At 33.8% G+C, this 22,554-nt stretch overlaps 1 protein-coding gene across 4 annotated transcripts in view; it reads right to left on the bottom strand.

Moving 5' to 3' along the window:
• The window catches only part of CLGN (calmegin), a 63,558-nt gene that overhangs the window by 31,574 nt on the left and 9,430 nt on the right, over positions 1-22,554 (bottom strand). For all 4 annotated transcript variants that reach the window (XM_003928026.4, XM_010338650.3, XM_010338651.3 and 1 more), the window contains exons 2-7: positions 13,908-14,060; positions 11,522-11,595; positions 10,811-10,869; positions 6,704-6,845; positions 3,308-3,389; positions 1,679-1,871 (exon numbers count right to left, since the gene is read on the bottom strand). In XM_003928026.4, coding sequence (XP_003928075.3) covers positions 1,679-1,871; positions 3,308-3,389; positions 6,704-6,845; positions 10,811-10,869; positions 11,522-11,595; positions 13,908-14,051 — 694 coding nt within the window. In that variant the 5' untranslated portion in view covers positions 14,052-14,060. The remainder of the gene's footprint in view (positions 1-1,678; positions 1,872-3,307; positions 3,390-6,703; positions 6,846-10,810; positions 10,870-11,521; positions 11,596-13,907; positions 14,061-22,554) is intronic.

The following is a 22,554-nucleotide window of genomic DNA, read 5'->3' as shown; positions in this document are numbered from 1 at the left end:
CAAAGAATCCATATGACAAACGGACATATGTGAAAAAAGACTGTTCAAAATCTTTGCTCCTCCACAAATATTTTCATTTAGAAAACTGTATTACATATCTTAATCGATAACAAAAGGCACTGGATCATAGAAAGTCTATAAAGGTACTCTTAAGGTTCTTAAAACAACTACAGAATAGTGACATAAAATTATAATAGTATTAAGATTTTTCAAAAGAAAAAAGTCATTCAATAATCCTAGCACAAGTATAGTAGTACGAAAAATAAGTGTTTAAGAGTCAGACTTGATTTTCAATTCCAGCCCTTCAGTTACTCTTGTTTCCTGGGGCAAGTTATTTAACTATGCCAAGGCAAAATAGAGAGACTGTTGCTCACCTCACATGTTGGTTCCAAAGTGCCTGGCATACAACATAGTACATGTCAAGTGATGAATGAAAATTAGTCACTTTCCCCTAGTCCTTCCCTCTTTGCTTGCAGGGCCATTATGATGTGCCTATAATTTGAATCTTGCTCTCACCATTTTAATATTATATACATTTCCCTCTGTTGCTAAATATTTTCATTGCTATCATCTTTGTATGGTACAGAAAACTCCCCTAATTGTAACATTTAGGTTGCTTCTAATTTTCAGTATATCTTCATACATAAGTAAATTTCTTTTTTCTGGATTATTTCCCTTGAATAAGTATCTGAAAGTGGAATTGTGGTTTCAGAGGATATAAACCTCTATGGCCTTTGACATGTATTACCAAATTGCTTTTGGCCAGGTTTGTACAAAGTCAAATGTTCTAGTTATATTCTCTCATTATTTCCACAGTTTACTTGGTGTTCCCCAAAATGCCTAGTTTTATTTTTCAATTATTTCATGAAGATGTTTATTATAACAAATCTGATATTAAGATTAAATGGGCATTGCCCTAGCAGACAAAATGAATGTTTCTACAATGGCAGCCACCTTTGGGGGAAAAAGATTGTGACACTTTAATCTTGGGTGGAGTTGAGACTTGAGAAAAGAAGCCAATAGAGCCATTTCAAAATGTCCTATTAGGTTCTAATATGCTCTGATTTTGATCGTGAGCTGACCAGAGCTCTATAACCATTATACTTGAGAATGGAAGAAACAATTCCTTATAATGTCCCTCACCCCCAAACCTATGCAAATTTCTACTTACTTTAGTATATTAATATATGGCTGCTCAGTGCTTTTCCTTTTGAAGTACATGGCACAACCAACATGACGTAGGACATAACAATAATCACAACTGCCTACAGAATAAAGTCTAAATGTTGTAGCCTGGCATTAAGGGCTCCGTCCCTTTTATTTTCTAGTTTTCTGTTCTTACAGCACCACTGTCACAACATCTAAAATGTCCTTTTACCCTACTGTCTTCCACATCCTATCTTACTTCAAGATGAGTTCAAAGATAATATTTCCTAGCTTGGTTCCAAGTCTCCAAGCTGGAAGTAATATTGCTTGTGAACTCTTGGCTGTGTCTCATCTCTTTTCCATCTGGAACTTTATCTTTTACCTGTGCTGTCATTATGTATGTCCTATTTTCCCAAAAAGATAAACTCTTTCAGGATGGGGTACACGTTTGTTTTCTCCTAAAGCACTTGCCATGAATATATCAATAGTGAGCAAATATTTTTGAATACATGAATGAATTAAAAGGATATACCAAGGGTATAAAGATGAGTCTTCCTGTCTGTAAAGAACTTTTTAAGGTCTACATCTGGAGGTTTGGCATGTTTCTCTTCAAAAATGCCGGTTTTCGGATGTTTATGTCTGAAGATAAAATGAAGTTTATAATCTTCTCCACATTTGTCTGGTCCAAACATAATGGTATAGGATGTTTTATCATAAAAGTTTTCCTTCAAAGAGAGATGTGTTGACATTAGTCCAGAATCACAGAGTATTTAATGAATTTCTATATTCTATCCAATGGGAAGAGTTTACAAAAATATATTAAATGATAATTCACCAAAGAGCCAGCTATTTAATATAAGTAACAACAAAGGACATAGGAAAATGACAAATTTTACTTCAATATAGATTTTTTTAAGTACACACTACCTCCTTCCTGAAAATGTAGGACAGAAGCAGAAAATACTCCAGCAACATCATAATTGCTTTAATTATCTATGTAAATTTGTACTACTAATATTTTACTGAGAGAATTAGGCATTAGAAGAAATCATATTTATGGCCTTAAGACTAAAATTATTATCCATTACTATTATTTAGGATGATACCAGAAAATGACCCTCTGAGCACAAAATGAAGAGAGATTTGTTCAGACATAAAAACAGACATGGAGACATGTATTTCTCTTTATTTGGCATGGCATAGTAGTTAACAGCATGAGGTATGGAGTCAGATACTAGGGTTCAAATCCTACCACTGCCACTTAAACTAGCTGTATGCCACCCTGAGTCAATTTTTAAACCTCTCTGCACCTCCATTTCATCACCTCTGAAGTATGGAGATGATAATAGTACCTACCTTATAAGAGTTCTCTGAGGATTAAGTGAATTAATCAGATAAAGTGCTTATAGAAGTACTTGGCATTAGATTTTTTTGTCGTCCTGCCTTCAAGTGTTCATCCCCTTACATCTAAAACAAGAGCTTCGGCATATACTACAATGGCCTCTCTTTCACTTGATCCTAATAATTATGAGTTGTATAAGAAAAAGCCTTTCATCCACATTTCATAGCTTATATACAGCCATGTGTTCTGAAAATATCCCCCGATGTCTCATTTATCTTATTTCTGTTATATGCAGAAAGTCTAAAAGAGCCTCTTGAGAAGGCTATAAGCAATATACCCAACCTTCCAAGGGTCCCAATACAACCTCTTAGAAGTATAAAGCTGCTTCATCACTGAAAGTTTTTAAAATTAGTTACTTTCTGTGGGCTGCCAATCCCTTTTAATTTGGTTCTTAGGCCATTTTGTTTCACTGTTTCACTTTGTTATCATACTTCTCTAAACAAACCTAGGAGTCTTATTCTGTAAATAAAATAACTCTAAACTATATTTCAAGAGAATTTATAAGTACTATGTATTCTTTGTCTTACAGACATGGTAAACTTTTTCATGTTGTTAAAGATGATAAAATTGGTGCCTTCAAGTAACACAGCTTTATATAAAACTTGAAGGCAAATTGTGACTATATAAATTCATGTTGAAAAAAAGTATCTACAGTTCTTTTCAATTTCAGTTGAAGAAGAAATTTTCAGTTTTATCAATTGTTCCTTAAAAATACTTATTAACTCTAATAAGGTTTTCATAAATATTAAAATATCATACCAGAATCAAATCATCAGTGTCTGCTAGGAGTTTAATGTATGCACCTCCACAATCAATACCATCTTGAAAATTTACTTCATATCTGAATAAAGGGAAAAAGAACCGTACTACTGATAAATAAAAATTATAAATTGCCCTTTAAAATCTAATGTATTATTCTCAATTCATGTAAGTATAATGTTTTTTACATTATTAGAAAGCTCCTATAAAGCGTATCTATAACCTATAGGAAATAAGCAGAAATGCTTTTCTAGTACTGTAATACAAAACACATCATTACAATATTAAAAATAGAATGATTATAATCAACTGCAGACAAACCAATCAATTTGTTTAAATATTTTTCCATCAAAATTGAGATTAAGAGTAAGATACTATGACTAAAACTGTAAGAGGAAACTTCAAATTCTGATAAGGTAGGCACTATACATATACTTTATAAACTGAAAAAAAAAAAAAAAAAAAAAAAAAAAGCCCTAAGAACCACAGCTAAAGCAAGATGTCTAAGAAATTACTAATGATCTTAGATACCTAGAGGTCACTACACCTTACCATGTTAAATAAGTTGTACATTTAATTAAATAGCTCCACCAGAGATGCATAATCTGAATCAATAAGCTGGATTTTTTCAGACCTAAACAGCCAGGAGATATGGAAAATTTTTGCTCTTTAGTATAACAGCTAAAAGAGTGAACTAACAGGAGCGTCTTCTCATGAATTTACAACACAATGTAATTCTCAGCTAAGTTTTTTTATTTATTGGTAGTTTTTAAAAGTAAATAACCTTTTTACTGCAATGAAGCATAGACTTACTAAATAGAATTTAGGAGAGATTTTTTTGTTAAATTGATGAATTATATGTGACAAAAATCAATGAGGAAATGGCTGTCAAAGTGGAAACAGTAAAAGAAAAAAAAAAGGTTATGATTTCATTAAATGAATTAAAACAAAAAGACATGAAAACTAGAGAAACAACCAGAAATAATGATCATTTTAATAAGGGACTATAGTTTTAAATTTTTCTGAAGAAATTTAGTGACAAGAAGGTAAAACATAATTTATATGATATAAATCATAATTTGTATAATAGCATACAAAATTTTAACAGTTTGAACTCAATTGATGTACATATTTTGTATTAAAACAACAGAGGAAACAAAATTTTAAGTATCTCTGATTTGCAAGGGGTGATTTTCCCCTATGCTTTCTACCATGCTTTATTTCTTAAGCTATCAACAACAGTGGCTACAAGCATGTACTTTAAAGTTAAAAAGACTTGAGAGTTATTCTGATTCTGCCACTGACTCTAGTGACTCCTTGGGTAAGAGCAAGTCATTTAAGCTCTAAGTCTCTATTTGCTCATCTATAATATGGAGACATGGCCCATACTTACACCTCAAAGGATTGTTATGATGATTAAAGGCTATCATGCCCAATGAGGGGCAAATACATGCTCAAAATGCTTGTGATAATCAGAAGGAAGGTATTCTTTTGTTCTTTTTCATTTTTAAAATAAAGAACAGTTCATTTTCCTCAAAGTCTTTATTTTAAGCAATAGCTGACTTAAAAAAGACTTAAAATAGTCTTTAAGCAATTTTTTTCATAAAAATTTTTTATGAAATATATGTCTTTAAAGACTACAAGTAGAAGACATGATGCATGATATGACTTAAAAGTCACCATTTTTAGAAAAAAATAAAAAGATATTGCTTTATAATAGGTTATCTGAGGACAAAGTATTCTTTAAAATGGTAAGAACTAGAAAAAACAATTTTGTACACTGGTTCCATAAATGTGAAGATGGTTTTGTTGTTCCATTATGCCTAGATTCAATCATTTTGTCTATTTCTCATACTGTAAAGTTTCAGAGTTTTCAGATCATTAACTTCTACCTAGTATAAATGATTCACAATGGATTAGCAAAATGTTTATCATACAGCTTGACTGCTGCTAAGCTTCCAGCCATAGGAAAACCAAGGACATACGCAGAATATGCGTCAACCTTGATTTCTTTAGAGTATCATTTCTCAAATTGTTCCACTAAATAGTAATTATTGTTAGGTGGGAAAATAAACTTACATGATCAAACATGTTTGAGAAACACAGCAGTAATGCTGAAAACAGGTTTTCATATGTAGAACTTCTTAGTCATTAATGGGCTAACATACTTCCTATTTTTTAAGTTAGGATATTCTTCATCTTCAATTATATTCATGTATATTAACATATATACAATTTGGGAAAAGCAGCTTTAAAGTTATGACATAAATCAGCATTTAATATAAATCTCTTCATTTTATTTACCCCATTTCATTTTATCAATATTAAGAGGAGACATTCACTCTCCTTTGAATTATTTTTAATCATATGAAAGACTGCTATTCAACTCTTGATCCTCCTTTTCTTTTCTTTCTTTTTCTTTACTTTTCTTTTTCTTTCTTTTTTTTTTTTTTTTTTGAGGCAGGATATCATTCTGTCACCCAGGCTGGAGTGCAGTGGTGTGACCTCGGCTCACTGCAGCTTTGAATTCCTGGGCTTGGGTGATCCTCCCACCTCAGCCTCCAGAGTAGATGGGACTACAGGCGGGCACCACCATGCCTGGCTAGTTTTTAAAAACTTTTTGTAGAGTCAGGGCTTTGCCATGTTGCCTGGATGGGTTTTGAATTCCTGGGCTTAAGTTATCTGTCCACCTTGGCCTCCTAAAGTGCTGGATTATACCTGTGAGGCACCATGCCAGGCATGGTAGAGAAGTGGAGAGGTTGGAGGAAAGGATTATCAATGAGACTGTGATCTTTCAAAGGTGATCATGCTTGAAAGACACTGGTATTCATAAACATTTATTTTTAAGATAAATTTCTGCCTTTGAATGTTATCACTGGTTTAATAGCAATATTTATGATTCTACTCTGAATTTATTAAGTTTAATATTTTGATAACAAGTAATTTTAAGAGTATAACAAAAATGGTGATTTTTACTATGCATTATATAGTTTATGGCTGCAGAATTATTTTTATTACAGCATATATCATATAATTTTATTTTAAAATTTTTTTGAAGGGATCCAAACTATCTATTCCTCATTTGGTCAATGCAAGCACTCAGACCAAAATAAATACATTGCTTAATAGCCCACATACAACTCCTTGAAATAAACAAATGTAAATATTAGTACTAGGTCATAAGAGTGGTTGATCTTTATATAACTTTATTATTTACCTGCTTTTAATTGAAAGCATAGATATGTTTGTGTGTATTTGCACATTTGTGTATTTAACTAAGTGAAACAAAAAAGAAAGATCTAGATTTTTACATCCATTTTCAAAATACAGCTACATTCAGAAGCCGAAGCTAATACAAAATTCAGAGAAAGTATTCAAAAACATAGCAACACTTACTGAACTATCAAGGGCTTATCAGCAAAAATGAAGGGTTTTGCTAATACAGCAGATATTGCATGATGCTTTGCTCTAGATTTTAATACCAGTCCTCTGTCACCAGGTACCTGGTTTTCTTTCAACTCTTCTATTTCCCATCTTCCTAAAAAATAAAGCAAATCAAATTAAACTGAAACAGAAAACATTGACCTAAGAATTATTTATCAGCAGTTGTGAGCAATAATTTTTCCCAGGAAGGTTGATTTGGGAAAAATAACAATTTTAAATCAGGAAATATGTGCAACTATACATATATGCCTGCTCATTTTTCTTTCTCTGAAAAAATGATTTTATCTTAACTAAAATTGTGAAAATTAATAGCAAACACTATAGTGTCTAAATAAGTCACCCCCCCCCCTTTTTTTAAATCAGATGGAGTTTCACTCTTGTTGCCCAGGCTGCAGGGTGCAATCTGGACTCACCACAACCTCCACCTCCCAGGTTCAAGTGATTCTCCTGCGTCAGCCTCCCCAGTAGCTGGGATTACAGGCATGTGCCACCATGCCTGGCTAATTTTTTAGGTTTAGTAGAGACAGGGTTTCTCCATATTGTTGGTCAGGCTGGTTTTGAACTCCTGACCTCAGGTGATCCGCCCACCTTAGCCTCCCAAAGGGTTAAGTCACTCTTAAAGCTTAGTAAGTCTGATTTTTCTATGAAAGACTTTTAAATCAATGAAATTATAAACTGTGGTTTGTTTCAATAGGGTCTGTCAATATTATATTTTTAAAATGACATATTTAAAACAGTATGTGACACAAAGAACATCCTTAACACAAAATGAGCAGTCTATTTATTTTAAAATGTACAATACTCATCAGGTTCTTTTCTTACTTGCAGCAGTTATTGTAAAGATTTAAAGTTCATTTTGAAAACTGCATGCTTAATTCACACAAACCCTTCTCAAATTACTTTAGTCAGCTCTCAGAACTTTTGGCCAAGAAGGCAGCAAAGCACTGCATAAGTGCTAAGCTATTACAAGGCAGAACTGAGTTAGGGCTTCTCTGAGATACAATTTTCCATGTTAAGATTAGGACATTCTGGAAATCAGATTACGGACCACATACAATGCAAAGCTAGGTGGGCTCCTTGTAGCCCAAAAGTTATGTGTTAGATTTTACTCCTTTACTGGTTTTAGAATAGAAAATCAACTTACATTAACTTGTGTAAAATCTTCTGTTTTGAAAATTATAGGTATTACCTATTCCAAGAAAATTCAATTCAGCAAAAACTGGTTATTTTCCAGTATTGTGTCAGCTCAAAATATTCATTAATGAGCACTTTGGAATCACAAATGCTCTTATATCATTTTGTTTTCTTTCTAAGAAAAATAATGCAAGAACCAGACATAGTCTTGTAAATCAAAGAGGGGTAATTTTTGGTGTATAATTGTGTATACCTTTTTAGATTTTAAAAAATGTGTGGGTTTTTATTAAGTTTCTAACTTTCTTTTCTTTCTCCCCCTAATTTGGTCATAGTATACTTTTTTTTGAAAACGATTAAGGTAGGGTTTTCTTTCTCTCACATTGATGATGAATTGTATTATCACTAACTTGTAGTTTGCCCCTTGCCCCTTATAAAGGTCTTATTTTAAAAAGAACAACTTTATCTGGAAAGGTCTAGCCAGAGCAATCTGGCAAGAGAAAGAAATGAAGGACACATAAATTGGAAACTAGTCAAATGATCACTGTTTGCTAATGATATGATCATATACCTAGAAAACCCTAAAGACTCATCCAAAAGATGACTAGACTTGAAAATGAATTCAATACAGGTCTCAGGTTAAAAAATCAATGTACACAAATCAGTAACATTGCTATACAGCAACATTGACCAAACTGAAAATCAAATCAAAACCTCAATGCCTTTTATAATAGCTGTAAATAAAAATACTTAGGGATATTCTTAAGGGAGGTGAAAAATCTATACAAGGAGAACCACAAAACACTGCTGAAAAAAATCATAGATGACACAAAGAAATGGAAACAAATCCCATGCTCATGGATTGGAAGAATCAATATCATGAAAATGATCATACTGCCCAAAGCTGCCTACAGATTCAATGTGATTCCTGTCAAAATACCAACATTTTTCACAGAATTAGAAAAGAAATCCAAAAATTAATATGGAACCAAAAAAGAGCCTCAATAGCCAAAGTAATCCTAAGGAAAAAGAATAAATCTGGAGGTATCACATTATCTTCAAATTATACAAGGCCATAGTTACCAAGACAGTATGGTACTGGTCTCAAGTAGACACACGGACCAATGGAACAGATTAAAGAACCAGAAATAAAGCAAAATACTTACAACTAACTGATCTTCGACCAAGCATACAAAAACACAAATTAGGGAAAGAACGCCCTATTTAATATTAATAAATGGTACTGAGAAAACTGGCAAGCCACATGCAGAAGAATGAAACTGAATCTTTGCCTGTCACCATATACAAAAATTAACTCAAGATGGATTAAAGACTTAAACCTAAGATCTGAAACCATAAAATTTTTTTTCCTGGAAAACTCTTCTAGGCTTAGGCAAAGAATTCATGACCAAGATCCCAAAAGTAAATGCAACAACAGTAAAAATAAATAAATGGGACATAATTAAACTAAAAAGCTTCTGCACAGCAAAAGAAATAATCAGCAGAGTAAACAGAAAACCCACAGAACAAGAGAAAATATTCACAAACTATGCATTTGACAAAGGACTAGTATCCAGAATCAAGGGACTCAAATAGATTAGCAAAGAAAAAACAATAATCCCATCAAAAAGTAGGCAAATGACATGAATAGACATTTCTCAGAAGAAGATATACAAATGGCAAACAAACGTTAAAAAATGTTCAACATTACTAATCATCGGGGAAATGCAAATTAAAATCACAATGAGATACCACCTTACCCTGTAAGAATGGCCATTATTAAAAAGTAAAAAAAAAAAAAAAAAAAAAAAAAAATTGGCATGGATGTGGTGAAAACAGAACATTTAAGAGAACATAAAAGGGAACACACACACACACACACACACACACACACACACACACACACATATAAACTGATCTACTCCAAAAAGGACACCACCATATGCACAGAAAAAGCAGTAGTGGGATTGCTGGATTAAATAGCATATCTACTTTCAGTTTTAAAATAAATTTCCATACTTTTTTCCATAGAGGCTGTATTAAATTACATTGTACCAGCAGTGTGTATGTGTGTGTGTGTGTGTGTGTGTGTGTGTGTGTGTATGCACAGGGCATTTGCTGGGATGGTGAACGCTATGCAAAGGAATAGATACAGGCATGATCTTTATCTTACCCCAAAACAGAAACCATGGAAAGGAAGCAGACAGCTGACATCCAGCATTCTATCTATTTTGCTGTTGTGATGTAACTGCCTATCGGGGTCTCAGTGCAAGGTCACATGCTTGTGAGTATGAGGTCCTCTGAGAAAGAAGAAAGAAGAAATTACCACTATCAGTCACCATGAGAAGAGGCCGATCTTGCTTCAGCATATAACAATTAAGGAGGCTGGCGTTTAGACCACAAAGAAGAAAGGATTTGGTCACACTTTAGGACAGTGCTGTTAGGGAAGACAAAATGACCCCTGCTTATAGGACATTTCTTTCTAGAGCTAAGGCTGAAGAGAATCCTGTCAGATACTGATACAGCCTGGAGATGTGGGTTGCAGAAGTCACCACATATCTTGTAGCTCTCATTAGTTATCCTCTGTTTTGTACTTACTAGGAGGATCTTACCATAAATTATAATTTGATCTAGGTGTGTCTACACTTGAGAAGAAACCATAGAGATAGCAGTAGCCTGGGAAATACTGTTTCAGGAAATGAAAAAGACTAACAGCATTAGAGTGAAAATTCAACTGTTCAGTTAGAAAACTAGATTAAGAGTGGAATTTTCAGAAATATTGAAGAGGGACAAGATAAAAGACTGAACATTTTATTGTGAGGCCGGATGGGGGACTCCAGCCAACACAATTTAACAGAAATATAGTCTCAAAGGTTAGTGAACTCCAGGCCATACTGGTTATATCTAATACTTAAATAAATATTTTACCATCGTATATTGAAATCTCCTCATCCATGTCATCTTTCTTTGCTTTTGATAAGACCCACCTGAAAATAAAGTTGGACATATATATATGTCATTAACAATAAAATCAGCAATTTATACTTATAATGCATACAGAAACACAAGAAAAGATCACTCCATATAGTCACTTTTCATTCAACAATAAATTTATACTTAAAGGCTAAATAAGGATGCCTATACATAATTCTGAAGGGCTAGAGTTAAACTGGAATCTATAATTTACTAGCTGTATAATCGCAGGTAAGGCACTGGAAGCTTCAGTTTCTTCACCTGTAAAATGGGCATTAAATATGGTAATTATCTACTTTTTTAGGATCTGACATATAATCATTTTAATATTAACTTTTATTGTTTTTTACATTATTTAGAGGAGAACAGTAACTCATATTTGTCATCAGAACTAAGAGTGTTAATATCTGTCCTAGAGAATGAAGAAATGTTATAAATTTCATCTTTACATTCAGAATTAATTGTATATTTTCTTTGAATAAATAACTATTCAAATTAAATATTCTATCAATAACAAAAATATACTAAGTATAGATTTACAATGTCAATTACAGTATTTTAAAATTTATATAGATCTGTAGTAGAGGTAATTTTCATAGGCCAAAACCTAATAACTTCAAAAAAGCTAACAAATCAAGGAAAACATTCTCTTGAATGAATACTCACCCAGCCAACCTTCCACTATCAAAAGTTTCTGCAAAATATACTTCTCCTATAGGTTGAGGTGTCTTATATTTTACCTAGAAAAGAAATTTTACAAATCCAAAGTTATTCATTTTCACAAACATTTAATTAAATAATCTTCCTAGTGAAGAATGTAGTATGCAATGTACATACAGGTAATACAGATATGAGATGACAAACTCAAATAGGAAACAAAAACTTTGTGTCCTAGTAATGATAAGGTATAAGAAAATATAAGAAATATCATGATGACAAAAATACTATACGTGCAAACAGTGGATACACTGACCCCTCCTAACACTGAAGGAATAGGAGGAAGTGATTGCAGAAGGTCTTATGACACATGTACGTGGTCTTGAAAGGACTCTGACAAATGACAATATTTACGGATAAAAAGCTTTGGGAGCAAAGGAAATAGCATAATGAAAAGCATAAAGATGAAGAGCTTAGTAAGAACATAGGCTTTTAAAATTAACTCTTAAATTTTACTATTAGGTACTCTAAAAGATGATAATATAATTTTCTAAGATTAGGAGCCTAGAGAATAAAAAGAATCTATGGAGATAGCATTGCAAAGCAATTACCAACAAAGCATTGTTTCAAGTGCCTTTGAAGTTGTTAGCTGTTAGGATGGCAATAATGATGATGGTGGCAGTGGTGTTGCTGGTGATACAGTGGCTCCTTTAATTCCCACAATATTTCTATGGGGGAAGTACCATTGGTACCCATTTTACATATGATGAAACTGGGAGAGACAAAATAACCTGCTTACAGCTGCACAGTTAGATAATTGTAGAACTTATACATAAAACCAAGACTGGCTCCAAAGCTCATACATTTTTATTACATGATACATAATTTGCCAACAAAATAATTTAAAGAGTAAAGATTGATAAACTATCAAAAGATAATTTAAACTGATGATGAATAAATAAAATTTTGCCTGAAGTAATAGGTTTGTCTGGGTTCTCTCAGAATCAGACTTTGGGATTGTATGATTACTTATGAGATTTCTTCCATTAGGCTTTAGGGAAAAGGGTGCAGAAATGCTTTTTCTGTTTTTTACTGTCCCTATCCCACCCTGATAGTGTAACACTTCCTGTCTGTTTAAGAGAGAAAAATCAGTAATTACACAAAATTCCACATAATTACTAACAGAGTCAAGATTCAGCTGCCAAAATTGCCAATCTTCTATGAAGAAGTTTACTGAATTACAACTTTTCTGTTCTCTATATTTTTATAGATTGACAAAATGGGCAATGGTGTCACATGAGATTTATTCAGTAGGCCACCCTTAAAATCAGTTTATCTTGCCCTTTATTTATACTTCATCCTATCTAGATTACTCATGCTATAAAATTAGAAGCATCAAAATTATTCTTTCCCACTTCTTATGATATTCTCAAACTGTCACCAAAAAAGTCGAGTGGTAGTTATCTGTCAATTTCTTTGAAGTATTAATATTAACCTTCAAAGACCCTGTAATAACTGTATCCAAGTCAGTCACTATTAGTACTTGGAGTACTTACTTTCTGCAGATTATAGAACGAGGCTTAAAAAAAATTGTTCTTGCAGAGCTTAAAATTTAACATGGGAAATACACTCTTTACCTTAAACAGTGAAACAACATATTTGCAAATGAAAAATTCTTAATAAAATGAAATGAAATAAAGGAATCCATAACAACTACATATTATTCCCCTTGGCCCTTCAAAAAGTAGTTGGCACAATACAATTAATGCTTTCTCACCATCAAAAATATTTCTGGTTATCACAGGGTTAAATATGAATATTCCTCAATGTAAAAGCTCTCACGTATTGTCAAGGTATACAAAAATCCCTGCAATTTCTCAAACTCCTGTTAATCACTACTTCAAAATACATGTCTTAACAATGCTGAGACAGAAACATAAGTCACCTTTACTAAATGCCCACCCCTCATCATCACTTCCTTTTCTAATTCAACCTCCTTCTTAGCATTTTCTTTCCTCAGAGAAATAAAGACAGATACTTACTTCTTGAAGAAATGTAAATTATATGGCCTTTTATTTGAAAAGATCTAGCAATGTCAGAAATACAAATAAAAACCTTATTCTTAGCATAGTTCTCTTTAACCAGTGACAAACTTTTATTTTGATAGTAAATATCTCCCCCATATTTATTTGTTTAAGAAACTGTGCTAGGTGTCATGCACAAATTTCTGGAGTACATGGGCACTCTAAAAAATAAAGCAACAAAATACTTTGGAAAAAAAATCAATGTTTTTCTATCTATCTCTAAAATGAAGATGTTTAGCACTGAAATGAATCAACCTTTGCATTGTACTATGTAAAGGAATAATTTACAGCTCATTTCTCAATAACCATACCTCTGTGGGAAGTTCACCTTCATTATCATCAATCTCTTTAGAATTTTCTTCCAAGTCTTCCATCTCAACATCATCATCCATAAGTTCTGCATTAATTGAGATGAACAGAAGACCCAAACATAGCCAAAAGGCTTGGAAACGCATATTGATTATCTGTGAAAAGTAATTAGTGAAAATAAACAAAGTTGTGAAAATAAGTGTTAAGTATATGTAAAAGGAATGAATTTCTCCATAATAGCTCCTTTATTATAGGATGGCTTTTTTTTTTTTTTTTTTTTTTTTTTTTTTTTTTTTTTTTTTTTGAGACAGAGTGTCGCTCTTGTTACCCAGGCTGAAGTGCAATGGCACGATCTCGGCTCACCGCAACCTCCACCTCCTGGGTTCAAGCAATTCTCCTGCCTCAGCCTCCTGAGTAGCTGGGACTACAGGCACGCACCACCATGCCCAGCTAATTTTTTTGTATTTTTAGTAGAGACGGGGTTTCACCACGTTGACCGGGATGGTTTCGATCTCTCGACCTCGTGATCCACTCGCCTCAGCCTCCCAAAGTGCTGGGATTACCGGCTTGAGCCACCGGCGCCCGGCCTATTATAGGATGGCTTTTACAACAAATCCCTAACGAAATTATTTAAATTATGCTTTGAGCCAGTGAAAATAGAAACTTCAAATCTTGTAGGAAACAGATTCTATAGCTGCAGGTCTTCATCCAAAAACAAAGAGCCAATGGCAGAAAAGCTAAAGATATAGATGATAGTAATTATCAAACACAAATAATATGTAGACCTCTTTAACAGAAAAAGCATCATGATTCCTAAATGTTCACTGAAATTGTTTTTATTACAATGTTGCTTGAGTGTATATAAACATAAAAATGCAAATTTTGTAATTACAAACCAAAATACATTCATATATAAACACCAAAAAAGATACAAAACATTTTTTCCTCACAAATTTAATGTGGTAGTGTTTTGCTAAAATCAAATCACAGTCAAAAGATCAAACAAATACCAGGCTTATTCTAATCAGGTAGACTGCTATGGAGAAAGTTCTTTTGCATTTATAATTACTGTAATTTCATGATTTCATAATTACTTATATATTTATGGACAAAGACAACACAAAAATGATGTATGCTGTCATTTATTAGGAGATTTTGATCTCTCTAAATCACAAAAGAGGTATAACTGGGATAGGAAGTAAATGTAAAGGGATCAATTTGACACAACAAAATAAGTTTATTTCCTTAATTTTCTACTTACTGGTACAGAAATTAGTACATCTGCAAATTGTTTATTAATTGTGAACTCTAAAAGTTTCATTGTTCTAAAAGTTGAAGAGCCTTCCATGTTACGTAGTAAAAGGTATTTTGTTTGACTTGCTATTAATAATTTTTGAGCAAAATAGAAATGCATAAAATAATAGTAGTAATAATGAACATTAATATAGCTTTAGACCCATACCCTCTCTTTCAAGTGAATGCAGACTTCAGGTTCCAAATAATTAATCTGTTGAAAAAAATACATTCTAAGGGCTTTGTTTGTGCTCTGGTGTATTGGCTGCCAAGGAAGAATTTAGAGAAAGCCACGTAGGCAGTGGTCTATCTGGAACTCTACTCTCAATTCAACTAGAGCTCCTCAATTTTATTTGTATTATACATTATAGTTTTCCTAACTTTCCCTTAGAAATAGTTGCCAATGCTTCAGAAAAAAGTTCAAAAAACCCTTTATCTTGAAAGTTTGCTTCTTCTTTAAAATTCTATGATCATGTATTTACACAAAAGAACTAGCTAATTTAATCTTTGCAGCCCAGGACATGAGTAGCATAGGTGCTATTCCCAATCTACAAAACAAAAACAGAGATTTTTAAACTTGGTGAAAGTCTCATGATTGAAAATGTGAAAAGATTAGAACTTCTCTTTATTTTATCATACAACCCTTCATTTTTATTTTACCCCAGTGCACTATTATATCCTTATTGATAAAAAGCAATGAAAAGAAACCAGATAAATGGGAACAAAATACATTTTCAATACTCTTGGAATTTTCTATAATTTAGGTTATCATTAGTGTTAAGTTATGAAGATACTTAAACAGAAATGGCCACAGCTACCATACAATAGAAGCAAAATGTACAAATGAACTGCGATTGGTTACAAACCATTCTGCAGACAATGTAGTTCTATTGTTTTTATTTGTTCCTTTAAAAAAGGAAAAACAGAAATACAGACTTAATGCTTTCTGCGTAATGCTGCAGTATCCTATCATTCCTCAACAAACCACCAGCTGACAATTGAGAATTAGATCATGAAGTTCACAGTGTTGAAGTCTATCTCACAATGGTGCCAACATGTTACCAAGCTCCAAACAGAACTGTGAGGTTTGTCACTGTGAGGTAAGCTATTGACAGGTCTGTACTGAAACTTTGAGAGGCCAGATGCTGGGGTAATACTATAAGAAAATGAAGTAGTTAATGGCTGCATTTCAAACAGTTTTAAATTGTGTGGTAAAATACATTCTCATTATTGTACAACTAACTTCCAAAACGTTCTTCATTCTCTAAAACTAAATCTCTGTGCACATTTAACAACTCCCCATTATCCCTTCCCTCCAGCCCCTGGAAACCACCTTTTTATTATCTATCTCTATGACTTTGACTACTCTAGGTACTGTATATAAGTGGAATCATACAGTACTGGTCTTTTTGTGGCTGGCTTATTTTACTTAGCATGATGCCCTCAAGCTTCATCCATGTTGTAGCATGTATCAAATTTCCTTCCTTTTTAAAGTTGGACAGTATTCCATTGTGTATATATATCACATTTTGTTTATACATCCATCTGTCAGTGGACGCTTAGGTTGCTTCCACCTGTTGGCTATTGTGAATGATCCTAAATGAATATGGGTATACAAATAACTCTTTGAGACTTTGTTTTCAATTCTTTTGGGTATATACCCATAAGTTGAATTGCTGGGTCATATGATAACTTTGTGTGTGTGTGTGTGTGTGTTTTAATTCTCACACTGTTTTCCATAGTGGCTATACCATTTTACATTCCCACCAATAAGGCAAAAGGGTTCCAATTTCTACACATCCTTGCCAACATTTGGTCAAAATTATGGTTTTTTTTGTTTTGCTTTGAGAGTAGCCATTCTAATAGGTATGGGGTAGTATTATATTGTGGCTTGATTTGCATTTCCCTGATAATTAGTGACACTGGGCATCTTTTCATGTGCTTGTCGGCTACTTACATATCTTCAAGGGAAACATGTCTATTCAAGTCCTTTGCCTACTTTAAAAATAAGGTTTTGTTTTTGAGTTGTAGGAGTTCTTTACAAATTCTGGATATTGATCCCTTATTAAATATATGATTGGCAAATATTTTCTGCTATTCCATAGGTTTTTTATCCTGCTGTGTTCTGTGATGCACAGAAGTTTTTAATTTTGAGTTTTCCAATTTATATATTTTTTGTCTGTACTTTTGGTGTCAAATTAAAAAATTACTGGCAAATTCAATGTCATGAAGCTTTCCATGTTTTCATATAACATTATAATTTTTCTTATGTTTAGAAGTTTCAATCCATTTTGGGTTAATTTTTGTCTATCATTTCAGGTAAGGTTGCAACCTCATTCTTTTACATGCGGATAGCCAGTTTCCCCAGTATCATCTGATGAGAAGACTGCCCTTTCAGACAAAATGGTCTTGTAAAAAATCATTTGAACATATATGCGAGATTTCTAGGCTCTTGATTATATCCCATTGATATATATGTCTGTCTTTATGCTAGTATTATACTGATTTGATTAGTATAGCTTTGTAATGAGTTTTGAAACAGAAATGTGAGATTTCCAAACTTATTCTTTCCCAAGAATTTTCTGGTATTTGGAGTCCCTTGAGATTCTATATGAATTTTACTATTCCTGCAAAAAGTGCTATTAGAATTATGATAGGGATTGCACTGAATCTGTTGATTACTTTGGGTTGTATTTCCATCTTATTAAGACTTTCAATCCCAATGAACACAATGTCTTTCCATTTATTAATATTTGTTTCTTAATTTTTTCAGCAGCATTTTATAGTTTTTAATGTAAAAGTATTTTACCTCCTTGATTAAATTTATTCCTAAGTATTTTATTCTTTTTGATGCTGTTATAAATGGAATTGTCTTAATTTCCTGTTCATTGTTAGTGTACAGAAGTGCAACTAATTTTTTTGTGTTAATTTTTTTGCCTTGCAATTTTAGTGAATTCATTTGTTTGTTTTTTGAGATGGGCTCTCATTTTGTTACCCAGGCTAGAGTGCAGTGGCAGTTCTCAGTCCACTGCAGCCTTGAACTCCTGGACTCAGGTAATCCTCTACCTCAGCCTCTCAAGTAGCTGGGACTACAGGCAAGCATCCCCAGGCTCAGCTAATGTTTTGTATTTTTTTGTAGAGGTGGCTTTTGCCATGTTGTGCAGGCTGGTTTTAAACTCCTAGACTCAAGTGATCCTCCTACCTTGGCCTCCAAAAGTACTGGAATTACAGGCATGAGCCACCATGCCTGGCCTTCATTTATTATTTCTAAAAGATTTTTGTATTGTATTTGTGAAATCTTTAGGGTTTTGTACATACATATAAGATCATGTTATCTGCTGAGATAATTTTACTTCTTTTTCAATTTGATTACCCTTTTTCTTTCTTTTTCTTCCCTAATTTCTCTGACAAGGGATAGGTGAAAAAAGCAGGCATCCTTTTCTTATTCTAGATCTTAAATAAAAAGCTTTCAGTCTTTTATCATTTAGTCCAATGTTAACTGTGGGTTTTTCATATATGGCCTTTACTATGTTGAGGTAGTTTTCCTCTATTCCTAGTGTATTCACTGTTTTTTTGTTTTAATTATGAAAGAATCTTGAATCAGGCCAGGGCTCATGTCTTTAATCCCAGCATTTTGGCAGGCTGAGGTGAGTGGATCACCTGAGGTCAGGAGTTTGAGAGCAGCCTGGCCAACATGGTGAAACCTTGTCTCTATTAAAAATACAAAAATTAGCTGGGCATGGTGGCATGCACCTGTAATCCCAGTTACTTGGGAGGCTGAGGCAGAAGAACCGTTGGAACCTGGGAGGCGGAGGCTGCAGTGAGCCAAGATTATACCACTACACTCCAGCCTGGCCAACAGAGCAAGACTGCATCTAAAAAAAAAAAAAAAGAGTGTTGAATCTTTCAAATGCTTTTTCTGCACAAATAAAGATGATCATGTGTTCTCTCCTCCCTACACTGTTAATGTGGCATACTACACTAATTTCCTTATGTTGATTCATGCTTGAATTTTAGGAATAAATCCAACATGGTCATAGTGTATAACTCTTTTAATATGCTACTGAATTTTGTTGTCAAGTATTTTGTTAAGAATTTCTGCATCAATAATCATCCGGAATATTGGTCTGTAGTTTTCTTGCAGTGTTTTTGGCTTTGGTAACAGGGTTATGCTGGCCTCAGAGAATGAGTCTGGAAGTGTTTACTCCTCTTCAATATTTTGGAAAAATTTGAGGAGGACTGGGTTAATCCTTCTTTCAATGTTTTATAGAACTCACCATGAAGCCACCTGGTCCTGGGCTTTCATCTGGTGAGAAGTTTTTGTTTACTGATTCACTCTCCTTACTAGTTTTAGGTCTGTTCAGATTTTCTACTTCTTCATGATTAATCTTGATAGAGTGTGCATTTCTAAGAATTTATCAATTTAATCTAGGTTATCCAATTTGTTGCCATATAATCATTCAGGGCATTATCTTATAATCCCTCTTACTTCTGTAGAATCTAATTTCCTTTCATTACCAATTTTATTTATTTGAGTCTTCTCTCATTTTTCTTAGTCAATCTCGTGAAAGGTTTGTCAATTTTTTGTTGACCTTTTCAGAGAGCTAACTCTTGATTTCACTGGTTTTCTCTTGATTTTCTGTTCTCTATTTTGTTTCTCTTTGCTGTAATCTTATTTCCCTCTTTCTTCTAACTTTTGGGTTTCATTTACTCTTTTTCTAGTTCCTTAAGGTATAAGTTAAATTGTTAACTTGAGATCCTTTGTTATTCATAAAAGTGTTTAACAGCTATAAATTTCCAATTTAACACTGCTTTCACTGTATCACATAAGTTTTTATATGTTTTGTTCTCATTTTCATTTCTCTCAAGATGTTTTTCTAACTTTCTTTGAGACTTCTTTGGTTCATTGTTCAGGAGTGTGCTGTTTAATTTCCACATATTTGTGAATTTTTCCTGTTTTCCTTCTACTATTGATTTCTAGTTTCTTTTCTTTGTGTTCAGAAAAGTTACTTAGTATGATTTAGTGGTTCACGCCTGTAATCCCAGCACTTTGGGAGACTGAGGCAGGTGGATCATGAGGTCAAGAGATTGAGACCACCCTGACCAAGATGATAAAACCCTGTCTCTACTAAAAATACAAAAATTAGCTGTGCATGGTGGTGTGCACCTGTAGTCCCATCTACTCAGGAGGTGGAGGCAGGAGAATCACTTGAACCGGGAGGCAGAGGTTGCAGTGAGCAAAGGTTGCACCACTACACTCCAGCCTGGGTGACAGAGTAAAACCCCATCTAAAGAAAAAGACTTGTTTTGTGGCCTAACATGGTCTACCCTGGAGAATGTTCCATGTACAGTTAATAAAAATTTGCGTTCTGCTATTGCTGGGTACAGTGTTGTCCATATATTTATTATGTTTAGTTGGCCTATGGTGTTAAGTATCTATTTCTTTATTGGTCTGTATGGTTGTTCTAAGTTATGCAGTTTTCGTACAGCAAGAATTTATTCATATGGTATAGGGTAGAACATTTAGTGCTAATGTCACCCTCTTCCTTCCTTATAAATTAAAAGGTAGCAGGCCAAGGATTCCAAACTTCTTATTATTCCTCACTCCATGGGGCTTGCTGAGATCACTAAATATCAGTTTTGCCTTCATAGGAAGGGAAGCACTAAAGAACTGCATTCTTTTGCACTAACATGTATCTTTGATCTCCTGTATGTTCTTTGCACTGTTTGTGTGCTAGTTCAATAACAAATTGAAGCACAAGTAACTTTCTTTGTGCATGAGATACCGTTCTTCCCAATCTTTGAAATCTAGATCAAGTAGTCTTGTCTACTTCAAAGAATTACACCAACATTACCCAAAAACCCTACTGGATCTCCACTGCCACACCCAAATTACAAATTATAAAGTGCAGCTCACGTACTGGTACTGAAGTAATGCTCTCTGTCACATCAAAGGTAAGTAGAGCACACAAAAAAAGACAATCACAGGATACGCAATATCTGTTGTAAAGTGTGGGAGAAATTGCTGATCACCAAGGGAATTTCCTTGGCACTAGATGTGATCAGGTAACTGAGTTCCAGCCAACAGAATGTAAATAGAACATCTGTATTCTATTGCCAGGCGTGGCCCATAAAAACGTCCCATAATTATGATTTATAATTCTTTATGATCTTTCCCCTTCTGATTTTTTGCAATTTTGAAAGTCATGGTTGAAAATAGAATTACAAGGTAGAAAGTTGTAGAATTCCTGAATCATTACTTGGAGGGGTGCCATTTGATTAGTCAGAGTTCATCAGAGAAGCAGAATCAACATGGTGTGTGTGTGTGTGTGTGTGTGCGCACATGCATACTAGCATATCTCATTTCACTGCACTTTGATTTATTGCATTTTTCACAAATTGAAGGTTTCTGGCAATGCTGCATTGAACAAGTCTACAGCTGCCATTTTTCCAACACGATGCTCACTTTATGTTTCTGTGACACATTTTTAAAATTCTTGCAACACTTCAAACCTTTTCATAATTATTGTATCTGTTATGGTGATCTGTGATTAGTGACCTTTGTAATTGTTTTGGGGCTCCACAAGCCACACCTGTATAAGACAGTGAACTAAATCAATGTTGTGTGTGTTCTGACTCTTTATCGACCAGCTGTTCCCCTGTCTCTCTCCCTCTCTTCAGGCTGCCCTATTCCCTGAGACACACCAATATTGAAATTAGGCCAGTCAATAACCCTGCAATGGCCTCTAAGTGTTCAAGTGGAAAGAACAGTTGCTTGTCTCTAACTCAAAAGCTAAAAATGATTAATCTTAATGAGGAAGGCCTGTCAAAAGCCAAGATGGACCTAAAGCTAGGCCTCCTAAGTTAGCCAAGTTGCAAATACAAAGGAAAATTTCTTGAAAGAAATTAAAAGTGCTACTCCAATGAACAAATAAAGGATAAAAAAGTGAAACAGCCTTATTGCTGATACGGAAAAAGTTAGAGTGGACAGCAGAGCTCAAACCAGGCACAACATTCCTTTAGGCCAAAGCCTAATTCAGGGCAAGCCCTAACTCACTTCATTTCTATGAAGGCTAAAAGATGTAAGGAAGTTGCACAAGTAAAGTTGAAAACTAGCAGAGGTTGGTTCATGAGGTTTAAGAAAAGAAACTGTGTCCAGAACATAAAAGTGCAAGGTGAAGCAGCAAGTGCTAATGGAGAAGCTGCAGCAAGTTATCCGGAAGGTCTAGATAAGATAATTGATGAAGGTAGCTAAACAACAGATTTTCAGTGCAGACAAAAACAGTTTTCTATTGGAAGAAGATGCCATCTAGGAATTTCAAAGCTAGAAAGAAAAGTCAATGCTTGGCTTCAAAG

Source organism: Saimiri boliviensis, chromosome 3, assembly GCF_048565385.1.
Source record: "Saimiri boliviensis isolate mSaiBol1 chromosome 3, mSaiBol1.pri, whole genome shotgun sequence".
NCBI lineage: Eukaryota > Metazoa > Chordata > Mammalia > Primates > Cebidae > Saimiri > Saimiri boliviensis.
The sequence above is the reverse complement of the archived record's forward strand: the minus strand, read 5'-3'. Positions and strand labels throughout refer to the sequence as shown.